Below are 13,308 nucleotides of genomic sequence, written 5' to 3' on the forward strand. Positions count from 1 at the left end.
CTCGTAGTGTAGCATATGGTAATCCATTTCTGCCTTCGCCTAAATCTGACTCGCGACTCTTGCGGGTGCTCTATCCTTGCCTAAAAGGAACGTTAGCCTTTCCACTATCATTGGCCGGTAATAAAAGTGCTCCAAATAAGTTGGGAAGCTCCACTCGTTCCAGCTGTGGTGAAGTGGCATGGGTATCTCTTCCCCGGCTACTTTGTGTGCTTCTTCAAAAAGTATTAATAAAAATAACACCTCCGCCTTTCCCTCTGGCTATTCATGCATGTCTACTGGTCATCAAGGGCAGGTCGCACAAGCTGCACGTGGAAGTATGGTCACCACCTCTGTATTCTCGCCAATTTCCTATGACGTTTGGGATGCTTAAAGGCAGGCACTTAAGACCCCTTTAATTTAATTTATACATTAATGTTCCTGACTTCGTTGATTAAATCCAGCCAGATTTTAATGTACGCTGACGACGTTAAACTGTTTTCTGCCTTCTCATTGGAATCGCAATCATATCAGCTTCAAACCGACCTAAATAATTTGGTCATGTGATGCCTCTTAAATTTTATGAAATCAAATGTAAAAAAATGCAAGAAGCTTTCTTTCTTAAGAAGGAAGCCATTCAGATTACGTTTTAATTTTCGCAAGATGTGGTCGAAAGAACTGAGGGATCCTTACATTACAAAAACGTTATACATGTCCTTAGTTAGCCCAATACTTGAGTATGCCTTCGTAGTGTGGTGTCCCTCCTATAGGCGTTACGTAGGTTCAATTGAATGAGCTCAAAAGCAATTCTAAGCCCTTAGAAATTTGCCTCTCTTCCCACTATAAAAACAGGCTGTTTCTCTTATCGTTACCGTCAATCGAGCAACGTACCTCTACCTACAGGACAAACCAAAACAAAATTGCAATTGGAAAAGATAGCTTTGTTCAGTGTGGGAAAAGCATTCTACAACATAAGACAAATTGAATTCCATAGTTCTTAACATGCTTTAGAATTATCGGCATGCGCGTGTCCTGATTTCATACTTGCATTTTTGATTTTCCATACGTCCGGGGAAGCCACCTCTACTACCCTCCCCTTTGAATTTATTGTACTAGGATAAGTAATCAACCCAGCATATGCGAGGCACCCATCAGACGGTTGTGTACTGGACTTTCTGCACGCAGACGAACCTTGATACCTTCGAAAACTCTCCAAGCATCGCCGGGATAACACTTTAGGAGAATCAACCAACAAAAGAACATGTTAAGAGAACCAACAGAAAAAGCCAACGAACGGAAACACCTAAAAGTAAAGTGCAAATCTAAGCTAGATTATCCGCCAGAATATTATGAATCTAATGGTACAACGTGTCCTCATCCTTTTTCTATAAAATGAAATCCTATTTTTTCTGCTTTTAATGTTCAACACCATAAATCTTCTCGTTATCTATTTTGCTTACGATAATCTTTGATGATTTTCTGAGCTTCGGATTCTTTGATATTGATTTGGCTGTCAGGCCTATACCTATGATCTATAGATCGCAAATCGTCAGGATATTTTATTAGTTCCGTGGGCAAACCTTTTTGAAAGCAACCTATACGAGAAAGGAAGAAGAACAAGCAAACTGTACCAAAAAGGAAGAAGAACAAGCAACTATGGCTAATCGATTAAGGGTTTTTTTTTATTACTTTGTCGAAAGGCCAATAAATTGCGATAATAGTTTACTATATATATACATTTCCTACAAATGCATCATCAATCAATACGAAAGGAGTATTCTCACGCTGCTTTTGTAAAATCAATTCTTTTAGGATGAATAAGTGTTTCTCGGCGTTTTCTACATTAAGTAGATTGGCGTTATAGGCGGTACATATATATGTTCTTGGGATCCAGCCAATTTCGTTTCGGTGAGCATACGAAGCGATAGAATGTTTCCCTAAATGTTATCCAGTGTTCAGGACAAAAGTTGTCTCTGTTAATATAATTGTCTAGATCAAAGCCTATAGAGTTATTCTACCCGAACCGGGATTACGATTAAAGGGATCATAATTTTAATTACCACAATCTAACGCGTTGCTATCGTAGTTATAATTGTAGTTTCCTTGTTGGGAGGACGTTGCACGATATATGCATTAATATCACAATGAACATTAACTACCTTCTTTAATATAAAAAGTGGAGCAGGCCTGTAGCCCGTTAAGTCAATGCATCCAGTAGAATGATGAACTTTTACTCTCGGTTATATACACCTGTATGTAATAACGTACTGTTTGTTTGTGCAGTTCAAGGATGGTGAATAGCATGAAAAGTTTTAAACTGCCTTTGTAGGACGTCTGTAAGCAGTAGCAACCATTCATTAAAGCTTGAGAACTGTAACTATAAGTGCTTTAAGTGTGTGTGCAACAAATTGATGTTCGACATATTCAAAGAAACCAGCTCAGATCTTTTGCGCAGCACCGCTTTAACAAACATTTATATAAATAAAAGAGAAACCAACAATATATATATATATGCAACTATGTAATTATTGATCAAAATCTTGAATTAAACTAAACCTAATAATATTAGTTTGGGGAAAAAGAAATCCATTATTTTTTGATATGAACTTCAGGACTTTATTTAACATGTTTCGGATTGTCCGATTTGGGTCAAATATGCACCGTTTTGTTGTACGATTTGTTGCCATTTTAAAGGTAACTTCAAAATGCCTCTCTCATAGAAGTCCTGGTCTCTATTTGCAAAAAACTCTAGTAGTCGATTTTCACAATCCTCCCTAGATTCCAATTTTTTATCATTAAAAAAATTTTGCAATGCAAGAAAAAGATGATAATCGGTTGGTGCCAAGTCCGGACTGTATGGCGGATGCATTAAAACTTCCCAACCAAGCTCCCGAAGTTTCTGGCGAGTCACTGTAGATGTGTGTGGCCTAGCGTTGTCCCGGTGGAACACGACACCTCTCCTGTTGGCCAATTCTGGCCGTTTCTGGTCAATCGCTATCTTCAAACGGTCCAGTTGTTGACAGTAGAGATCAGAATTTAGCGTTTGGTCATATCGAAGCCACTCATAATAAATAATCCCCTTCCATTCCCACCAAATGCATAGCAAAACCTTCCTGGCCGTTAGTCCTGGTTTGACCACCGTTTGAGGTGCTTCACCACGATCGTTTTCGCACAGGGTTATCGTATGTGATCCATTTCTCATCTCCAGTTACCATCCGTTTAAGAAATGGGTCTATCTCATTCCGTTTGGCCAAGGCTTCACAGATGGAAATTCGATCCATCACGTTTTTTTCTGTTAATTGGTGTGGCACCCAAACATCGAGCTTCTTTTTGAATCCAGCTTTGTGTAAATGGTTTAAAACTGTTTTATGGTCGCGTTTTTAGCTCCTGGGCGATGTCACGACTGCTAACATGCCGGTCAACTACGATCATTTCTCCGATTTTATCGACATTTTCGACGACCGGCCTACCTGTGCGAGGTGCATCTTTAACATTAAAAATTCCTGAACGGAATCTACGAAACCAAAATTGCACATAATTGGTTGTTACAGTATCGGAACCATAAACACCATTCACAATTTTAGTCGCCTGGCTTGCATTTTCGCCTTTGTCAAAGAAAAACTGTAAAATGTACCGAATTTTCTCTTTGTTCACTTCCATTTTTAACACGCTGTAACTCACAACTGAATGCACCAAACAAAAAACAGCAAAAGAATTTTTTTACTGCGAAATGTACAGTATGTAAATGTACAGTATCGGAAATTGTTTGATCGATACTTACGAGAAATCTATCAGTGCAGCCATCTACCGAAAAAATAATGGATTTCTTTTTCCCCAAATTAATACATTATATACGCGTTTTAAGGGACGCTTTCGTTTAAGCAAACATTTTCAAAATTTAAAAAAAAATAATAATAAATTCGGGGAAAAAATCGTGTTACACATGCCCATGCTATTTTTTATGTAATGACAATGTTGTTTTATTGAATTAATTTAATTTAATTTGATTATCAAATGTGGTTTAAATATTATTTTTTAAAAATAATACAAGGAATCCAAAATATGTAAAAGATCTCAATTTTCAGTAAACTTTTCAATCATTAAAGTAATTAATAAAAAAAAAATAATAACAATAATTGATCAGTTTGTTGAAAACTGAATCACGGGGTTTGTGCTTCTGTCCGTCCTCTTTGCAGAGATGATCAAACGACGACAAAGCTTAATACTTTTTTTACATTGTTTTTTGGAAAAATATATAAAACGGAAAACCTGAAACTGATGAAAAACACCTTATACGATTTGGATGTACAGAAATGAAATATAAAGGCCTCTTGGCAAGCATAACGTAAAACTTCATCATAGCTTTATGAATCCTTTGCAACATAAGAAATAAGTTGAATTGTACTGGCGGCCGTCCCACCTACTTTATTAACCCCAATAGCATTTCCCAAAGCCACCACGCAACACTTGAATACACGATCAAGCAAAGTACATATGGACGGGACGGATTATTGTAGTATAGTGGTAAAAGGTGTAATCCTACCCTTTTTCGTTTTTACCTTACACTTGTCACGTTTTGGGGGAAACGAAAGAGACTTTCAGTGCAACTTTGGCCTCCAATGTAAATACACTAGCACTTAGCAAAGCTACTCAAAAATTGCTACAAAATCACGAGCCGTGCTCGAGGGGGGAGAGAACACAAGCGATAAAGGTGCTTCTCAGGTTTTTGGGCAAGAAAATCTTTCAGATTGTGGTTTAGGAACATGTGTTGTCGAAAGTATGTGTCAAACAGGTCAACAATCGGTTGGACTTTTATAATGTGTGTGCTATGACAAAGAACATGGCTACGCCTGGAGCTAGCCTTTGTATACAAAGACGAAGTCCGTATTAGTTTTTTCTAAGTTTAGTATAATTTTGATTAGTGTTATGTAAAATTAATAATAAATTAGTAGAACAATCAATTCTTATACAAAAATATTTACTTTTATTCAGCTTAAAATTTAATATTGCACAGAACGTTCTTATTAATGATCCACTATTGAGTGATCGGGAAGAAATCGTGTAATAATGATGGGAATTTTCTTTTGTTCTTTCATAGCAATTTGCAAGGGATCTGTCTCGCCTTTCATTACAATAATTGGAGCGCACATAGCTATTTGCAAAGCTCTTGTACCTAGTACAAGACTAATTTAAGGTAAGGGTCACTAATTTATAAAATATACATATATATTATTTGCGGGAAGCAAATTCCAGTTTATTATGATAAATATAGAAATAGTATAGTGTATACTTTTTACTATACCTTATATATATACGCAATAACGTTCCATTTTCTATCCATTTATCGCGCGACTGCTGCATTTGATTCCTTTCTTGACCAATTGATTTGTCGCAGCGCAGAATATTCTAGTAATGTGATCTCCACAGATTGTGACGGCTTTGTTTCTGATCTGCCCGATGCAAGTGTTTCTAAGAGAGATTTCAATAAAAGCACTTAGTAACTACCAGATTTTAATGATGATTTAAAAAAATCAAAAATAGTTTGCCTACTTTTAGGAATTTTCAATTTAAAGAAAATTCAAAATTTTCTCACCCTGTTGCCAACTATAACTATAACTATTAGCAGAATTGAATCTTTGTTTTGCCGACGGCTTTGCATTTTAACAGAAAGGAATCCCTTTGGTCCGTTATATAACAGAATTGAATCCCTTTTGTCGATTAAGTTGGTCATTTAACATAGCTGATTGGCGTTAACATTTAAGTTGTTAAGTTGGGCTTTTAACCATTTATTTATTATAAGCGACTCTGTGCTTTGCCTTTCAATAGAGAATTTAGCGAGGGCGGTGTTTAAAAATTGTCACGGTTTAATTCTAAGCTAACTTGTAAAATATTATAAATGCATTAAAACTTTTATTTCCATATACATACACCTTTTCAGAAAAAGTTCTTCCTCTTAAAATTCTCAGTAAAAGAAATTCCAAATGTTTTCCTTGTTAACTAAAGTGAGAATAATAAATAGAATATGGCCATCTTGTGTCCTATAGGAAAGTTTTACACTTGTACGCTCTCTATCAGGTAACTTTCGAAATGTTTAGCTAATTTGCAGAAAGAACGTAATACTCTATGCTAACTTGCAAAGCCGCCAGCTTTATAACTCAGGAAATCTGTTAAAAGAGCTTTATAACTCAGGAAATCTGTTAAATGTACATCAAAAGTGAAATTGAAAAGTGAAAAATTATTCAGATTTAAGAAGATCACAAAGCGTAAAAAAAGATATCAACACAAGAAATTTCATTTCCAAATCGTTGTAAATCTTTCATAAAAAGTGCAAATATTTCTTCACTAGTTTGTATGAATTTTTATTAAATTTTTTTAATACTTTTGCTAATTTGCAAAGCCGTCGGCAAAAGTCACCCAATATGATCATTATCGGGTTGCTGCATGCGTTTGTACAAATGTAACAATTCGTCATTCCGTTTTATTTTATCATCGTTTTGATTATTATTATTGCATTTTTCATTTTTTTTTTTTATATATTAAATGTATATTTTACTTTCTCTTACCTTTTCAATAATGCAAAAATGAAATTTAATTTACAGCAAATTATCCCCAACAAAAATTTGTGTTCTTATTTATTGCTTTGGGGATATTCTCTGGCATTAGAAGGGTTTTTTTCTTTTACGCGATATTGGCAATTCCTTTAATGCGAACAAAAGCAGGAAGAAGCAAGCAAGGGAGACGATTTTAATAAACTTTGCTACTGACTAGCCTAATTTTCTTTTCTGTTTAATTTCGTAATTAATTTTTAACTAATTAATGGAATTTTACAAACAATATTAAAAGTAAAAAAAGTTGAAAACTAAGCTCAACAAACTTAAGAATAACTGCAAGAAAATTTAGGTAAACGCCATCAAGAAAAAAAAATTTTTGTGTGTGGTTAAAAAAAAAAAAAAAAATTTATCAAAAAAAGAAAGAAAATGAGAAATGTAATCAATTTTATTGACAAAATTCTAAGGAGCAATAAATTCTTAGCTTAATGAATCATTCGCCGATTTTTATCTCTAACGTGTTCATTGCTTATTACCGCATAAACAATAATTGTAATAATAACTTCGTTCTTGTGCGGTGCATATTTTATAATTTTTTCTTTTTCAATTAAATTATATTAAATTAATCATATCTTTGTTTCGTCTTTCTTTTCAATGCAACAGAAAAGCAGAAGAATTTCCCATAGTTTCCTTTCAATTAATAAATATTCGACTGATTCAACTGATATTACTTAGTGTGTGCAAGTGCGTGCGTGTGCGACTGTGTTCTATTTACTCTCTTGCAACGCTGCAGACGTCAAGAGCGCACAAAGCACCAAATCAACGTCATTTAACAAAACAAATAATGACGGAATATAAACTTGTTGTTGTGGGTGCTGGTGGTGTGGGCAAATCTGCTTTAACCATACAATTGATACAAAACCATTTTGTAGATGAATATGACCCAACCATTGAGGATTCTTATCGTAAACAAGTGGTCATAGGTCAATAAAAATCAAACTTAATATTAATGATAATAATGAAAGTAAAAAAATTTGATAATCATTTAGATGGTGAAACCTGCTTATTGGATATATTGGACACTGCCGGTCAAGAGGAATATTCAGCTATGCGTGATCAGTATATGCGTACTGGTGAAGGTTTTTTACTGGTGTTTGCTGTCAACAGTGCAAAATCGTTTGAGGATATTGGCACATATCGTGAACAAATTAAACGTGTTAAGGATGCCGAAGAAGTGCCGATGGTGTTGGTGGGTAATAAGTGCGATTTACAAGCGTGGGCCGTTAACATGAACCAGGCACGCGAAGTAAGTGAATCATTGATATACAACATTTTTTCGTGCAATTATTAGTGTTATGAATATATATATTTTAGATAGCCAAACAGTATGGTATACCGTTTGTAGAGACTTCGGCAAAAACACGTATGGGTGTGGACGACGCTTTCTACACATTGGTGCGCGAAATACGTAAAGATAAAGAGCAAAAAGGGAGAAGAGGACGTAAAACACATAAACTGCAAAATCGGCGTTTTAAATGCGAACTTCTTTAATTATACCTTATCTGTGGGTTAAGCAGAATGGAATGATTAGCTGAGCTGACTGGAGTTTCGTATTAATTTCTTGGAGGCAGCATAAGAGACCGGCTTCTTATTTCATATCTTCATAATGCCTTCAGTGGTAGTTATTATTATTTTTGAAAAGTCTTGCTCTTAAAGTCATCACTACATCTTCATTTTTTTCTGAAAGCAATGCAATAGTTTGCCACATCTTTTTCATTTTTTTTTTTTTTTTGCTTTATATTCACCGCTTACAAAGGTGATATGCGAATTTTGTCTTTCAACGAGAAATACGCTTAAGGTAAATGCACGCAATTCTTTTTACACGGTGGATAAGTTTCGTAAAGGCCGCAAAAAATGCAATATCTAGAACACCTCAACGAGATAAACATCTTATTTTTTAATCATGTAACAAAATAAAAAATGGTATAAAAGAGGCTACTCTCAATTTAGTCCGCTTTATACAACGGCCGTACAAAAAGATATGGATATATATATTTGAGATTTAGCCAACTTCAGGCCGATAGTCCCTCTGTTTGGTTGCCACGAAATAATCTAAAAAAAAGAAAAAAAGTAAATGAATAATAACCATTCTTAGTCATGCTTGATTGTTTCCCGGTCTGATTATCGTAATCACAACATCACTTCGAGAAAAAAAAAATATTTAGCAAATACTCACGACTTGAAAACCATCTGAATGTTGAAATTTGTCCCACTCGACACACCTTCATAATAAACAGAAAAGTCTGTAATTTTTAGATGACGAATATCCGACATTCACCTTAAGGCGAAAAAAGTTTTTAAAATCTTTTTTGTTTCTTTATTTTATGAACAAGTATACATTTGTTATTTTTTAATTTCATACATACGCACAAAGGATCGTAAGAGAATTTCTGAGGGTCTTAAACAAGCGCTTAATGTTAAAAAAAAAAAACAAAAATTCGGTGCTAATATATATTTTTTTCACTAATTTAATTCCATACAAAAAAAAGCTTCATAGATGGACAGACATTTCGCTACAACGTAACAATTTATAATATTACTTTTATGCCATACGACAAGAAATCTATATTTTTCTTTTTAAAAAAAGCTAAGATCAAAGTGCTTTCTTTTTATAACTAATATTAAAAACAAAAAATTAAGTTAAATGACATAAAAATGTTTTTGTTTTTAAGATATAATTTTATAACGATTTATATTTTGCCACCATATGCTACGCATACATTATGGAATTTTTACTTTTTTTATTTTATACTCAATCAATTGATACATGATTTTTTTGTTTATTTTACACTTATATGTAATATCTACGTGTATCCAATTTTCTATGTGTAATAATAGCAATCGTGCAAAATAAAAAAAAAAATCATTTGAAAAAAATTTCTTTTTCATTCTGGATATACATTCAATCAATTAAATATATTATGAAATAACTGAAAAATTAAGATAAAGAAAAGAAAAATAGATAAATAAATAAGTATATTTGTCTTATCAATAAAAAGGATATAATAATAAAAATGAATAATTTTCTGTACTAAGCGTAGCCAGCAAACTATGTTTACTTTGAGAACCCATCCAGATTCTAAACTCCTTCAATGTCGCTACCAAAATTTGACCAAGTGCTTATACTGGCTTTATAGGCCCCTCACGTTTTTTTGAAATTTCTTTTACAATATTATTACAAAACACATTCTATTTATTTTAATAAATAAAATTTAATCCATTTATATTGATTTGCAGAAAAATTTTTTGTTTATGTAAATACACATGGAACAGAGACGCAATTATCATACAAAACTTTTAAGAATAAATACCGACACAATCAAATCAGAAAACTTCTTGTGCTCTTCTTGTTTTTCAAAATCGGATAGTGGAGGATGTGCACAATCCGAACCTTCGACACGAGCTATTATAATAAATTGCCTTATCTTGCATAATAAATGTAATTGTTTGTTGCGCTTATATAGTTGTACTGGTCTCTGTTAGAATTTATACCAAACAAAACCTTGTATTCATTTTATGGTGAATTTTTGATACCATCTCAAAATAATGCATAAAATATATTTGTTAGATGGGAGAGTACCAATTGGTTAACTTCGCTCATTTTACATAGAATCTTTAAACTCTAAGAAATACTTCCAAAAGTTTTCTTATCACCCGTAAGCATAGTCTTTTGTCTACTGTTGGCTTATTTGCAGGCGAGTTCGCGTTCACTTCTTAGTCTTGCCAATGTCTGCTGCTATATCAATGGTGGGTGACTTGGATTCCACTGGAATAAAAAGACTGCTTTTATTTACGTATTTCAACTAAACTCATCTTTATTTCATTTCATAAGCTTCTCTTTAAATGCAAATTTTCAATTGTGTAAAAAAAAAAATTTCTCCCGAACTTAGAAGTATTCAATGGGGAAAGAAACAAGTTAAATAATATTCAGCTTTAAGTATCTCATACACATGCGAAAAACAGGAAAAGAGCATAATGCTTTTATAGGAAATAATAAATAAGTATAGGATGGGAATAAATGGGTTTAATAAATTTCAGTCAACGAACAGCCATTTCTCCAGGATTACTACTATTGAAATATTGGCAGGCAATATTTAATAATAAATTTGCTAACATCTGAGAGTAAGCGTATATTTTGTTGTCTCCAGTAATATGCGTATTATTTTATGTTAGCCTGAAAGTATGGCACATAACAGTAATAAATAAAAGTTCTACGTAATAATAGCGTACTACCGTATTTTTTCATTATAAACATCGAATTCCAAGTAGAATGCTGTTTTCAATTGTAAGCAAAAATGTTTTCTCTCTTGCGAACATGAGTGTGGAATATATAGAAAATAATCCGTGGTAGTTGCGTCAAACTCCAAATGGTTGTTTATAAATTGATAAAAGCCGGGGCGCAACCAATAAACAAATGCAAAAATGCATGGATTTAGTATAATTAATATTTTTTTTTGTTGTTAAATAACTTATTATTCTTTGCCTATTTTCATCATAAAACAGCAAAAGTTATACTTCTCTTGCCATATAATAGCTTACCTTTTATGATAACTCTTATATTAAGTGATAAGAATTCGAAAAATGGAAGTAGTACGACTACGTTCTTTGGTCCAGGAATTTGTTCATTTGATTTAAATTCACAATTCTCATAATAAATTTTAACCACATCTTTCTCGTTCTTCATTTAATCAAAATAATTTTCACCGCATGTTTTCCTGTAATAATTTCAAAATTTGACCTTATATACGAAGTGGTCGTAAAAGTAATGCGATTCAATCCATGGGTTAAATAGGTTTCCTTTTTAGGCCAAAAGATGTCAGAGATGGATTTACGAGCGAACCCGGTATCGAATTTATATTTTGCATTGATAGTTCTCGTTAAGGACAATTGATTTGATGGTCGAAAGATGTTTGGTGGGTCCAGCGTGTTTGATCGCTATAACTGGTAGTGCCCCCTACATAATGCTGACGATTAGCGAGAAATAAGTTAAGAAAGAAGAATGTAGGGCACTGCCGCAACATGGAAGGTATGTACTTGCTCAGGAAATGTTGCGTTATGTTTATCGATTGAGGTGCGGCCGCAATGCAATCATAATTAAAGAAAAATCAACCCTCCTATTATCGCAACCCTACATGGGACCGCTACCAACAACAATCGATTAATTTACAAAATGCCTTCTGGTTCGTCACCCGATATATAAATAAGGGAGATATTTTCGAAAGCTGTAGAAACATAGCTGGCTTTAAATTCAATTTACATGATAGCAACAAGGTTAGAATCCTTAGATAGATCCTTAAAATACAAAGCATTCGCTCAGCGCACTTTCCATAGATTTTTATACAAAGCTCAGAACTGATAGCGTTTTTTATAGAGAATGCGATGTACCCGCAAGACCAACTGTTTGATTTACCCGTACAACATGCAGCGACAAAAACAGCAACCAAACTTTTATACCTGCCCATTAAAGCCAAGAACAAGAACTGCTCAATACTCTCATAGTTCATTTAATTATCAACGGAAACATCATTAAGGCGGAAAGACATTATGTCATCGGTAGCGGACGGTACAGATGTTTTTATTTCGAATTGATTTGTAAACATTCTACATTTGTATAAAAAAGCCTACTTGAGTGGGCTGCAATTGTGACCAATTGGATTTCATGACATTCATCAGGCTATTTGTAGAAGAATCATGATGGAATATCAATTATTTATATGTCATTCGGGCTCAAGCCTTTTCGCCAATTGTTTGCCCAAATCAACATCCCATTGACCAAATGAGCTAATATCGCAAATAGCACTTGTTGACTACAGACGCATTTGTAGCATTTGTTTACTTATTAAACTTTTATTATCATATCCTTGCACTTATTTAACTTATTAAATACTGTATATTTTAATACAGAATTTTTTTTAAAGTGTTTTAATACACTAAACTTTTTTTAATTTTATAATTTTTTGGTTTTTTTCTTTATTTTAGTTTTATGTAAATGTTTCACAAACTTCTTCTTCCAATTTTTAACCTTTCTAATTCTTTTTTAAATTTTTTTTCGCACTTGTTCTTTTTAACTATTGCATTAATAACCCATTAAAACCTTTACTAGAAATAAGATCGGCTTCCAAGTTAAGTTCCAAACCCAGCCAACGCTTACTTATAGTTGGAGATGAGATGAGCTTCAAGTTTAATCGTTTTGTGCCATGAAGCAATAATATCAGATTATTGCTGTTCGATGAAGAGGTAAATGATGATTCGTTGCCATTTGTTCCACCTAACTATCCAACTACCAATTAATACTAAAAACTAGTACAAAGTACATAAGGAGAAATAAGGGAAAGAAAGATAAAACGCATGTACTCAACTAGCACAGAGGCACACCCACAATCAACACAGAACCAAATCGCAAGAGAATCCCTAAGCCATTGCAAAGATGCAGAATGTTGGCAAACGGTACAGTAAGCAACCCCAATCAATTTTCGAATCGTAAAGAGTTATTAAAGTTAAAAGTTAAAATACGAGATAAGCATATCCGGCGTATTAAGCAAAATGGTTTTCATAGATTTTATAGAATCCAATATTGAAATTAAGTCATTTAGGTTTGTGGAAATAATCGTAAACGGGCTGAAAAGCTCATATTTATATGAACATTGAAATAGCTTAATAAAAGGAAAAGCGGTTGGGGCTTATCTCACCAAGCAATGTGGGCGAATCGATACTACCATTAATT

The 13,308-nt window shown here is 33.5% G+C and overlaps 1 protein-coding gene across 1 annotated transcript; it reads left to right on the top strand.

The window, feature by feature from the left end:
• Positions 1–6,742: 6,742 nt before the first annotated feature.
• Positions 6,743–8,742, top strand: LOC119642767 (ras-like protein 1). Its single transcript, XM_038042036.1, has 4 exons — positions 6,743–6,876; positions 7,188–7,507; positions 7,574–7,830; positions 7,899–8,742. The coding sequence occupies exons 2-4, from the start codon at positions 7,369–7,371 to the stop codon at positions 8,073–8,075; spliced, it is 573 nt and encodes a 190-aa protein (XP_037897964.1). The 5' UTR covers positions 6,743–6,876; positions 7,188–7,368; the 3' UTR covers positions 8,076–8,742.
• Positions 8,743–13,308: the final 4,566 nt, after the last annotated feature.

The sequence above is a fragment of the Glossina fuscipes genome, unplaced genomic scaffold (genome assembly GCF_014805625.2).
Source record: "Glossina fuscipes isolate IAEA_lab_2018 unplaced genomic scaffold, Yale_Gfus_2 257, whole genome shotgun sequence".
In the NCBI taxonomy this organism is placed as follows: Eukaryota; Metazoa; Arthropoda; class Insecta; order Diptera; family Glossinidae; genus Glossina; species Glossina fuscipes.